General features: G+C 51.1%; 1 protein-coding gene across 1 annotated transcript in view; it reads right to left on the bottom strand.

Annotated features, from left to right (window-relative positions):
- HDAC8 (histone deacetylase 8) overlaps positions 1-515 on the bottom strand; it is a 536169-nt gene extending 535654 nt beyond the window's left edge. The window contains exon 1 of the mRNA XM_042783233.1: positions 405-515. Coding sequence (XP_042639167.1) covers positions 405-515 — 111 coding nt within the window. The remainder of the gene's footprint in view (positions 1-404) is intronic.
- Positions 516-562: the final 47 nt, after the last annotated feature.

Genomic DNA, 562 nt, shown 5'->3' with positions numbered 1-562 from the left:
GGGAAGAGGTAACTATTGGGAGGAAGTGGGAGGGGAGCTGTTGCATTGGGGTGAATTGTGGTCAATGTCATGAGACAACGTGTGTCTGAACTGCTGTATGGAAAGTGAATTGCTCTGTAAACTTTCACCTAAATCACAATTTAAAAACAAGAAAGAAAGAAACACTATCTCCCCCTGTCATCCCCTCCCTTATACCCCCACCCCACCTGTCTGTTGGACACCTCACTGATAAACCCTATGCTCTCAGAAACTACAAGAGAACACTTCCTTCATCACCTGATACAGCTGCCCAAATTTACCCTGGAGATTCCCCCAGCCCAAGTATCCTCTCCGCTTCCTGTTCAGCGCCTCCACCCGCCCCCCTCCCCCAAAAGCCCACGGACTCTGGTCCGGACGTCTCTTACCCGTTTGGGGACTTTGGCCAAGGAATCGCACATGCTGACATACTCCGGACTGTAGATGTAAACCGGGGGCAGCGACTGCCTTTTGGCCACCGGTTCCTCAGGCTCCAGCATATTCTACTTCAAACTGATACGGAGCCTCTGTCAGAGTCCTGCTTTTT

The sequence above is a fragment of the Orycteropus afer genome, unplaced genomic scaffold (genome assembly GCF_000298275.1).
Source record: "Orycteropus afer afer isolate SDZICR_OR568_19922 unplaced genomic scaffold, OryAfe1.0 scaffold00761, whole genome shotgun sequence".
NCBI lineage: Eukaryota > Metazoa > Chordata > Mammalia > Tubulidentata > Orycteropodidae > Orycteropus > Orycteropus afer.
Note: the sequence above shows the minus strand (reverse complement) of the source record. Positions and strands in the feature narration are given on the sequence as shown.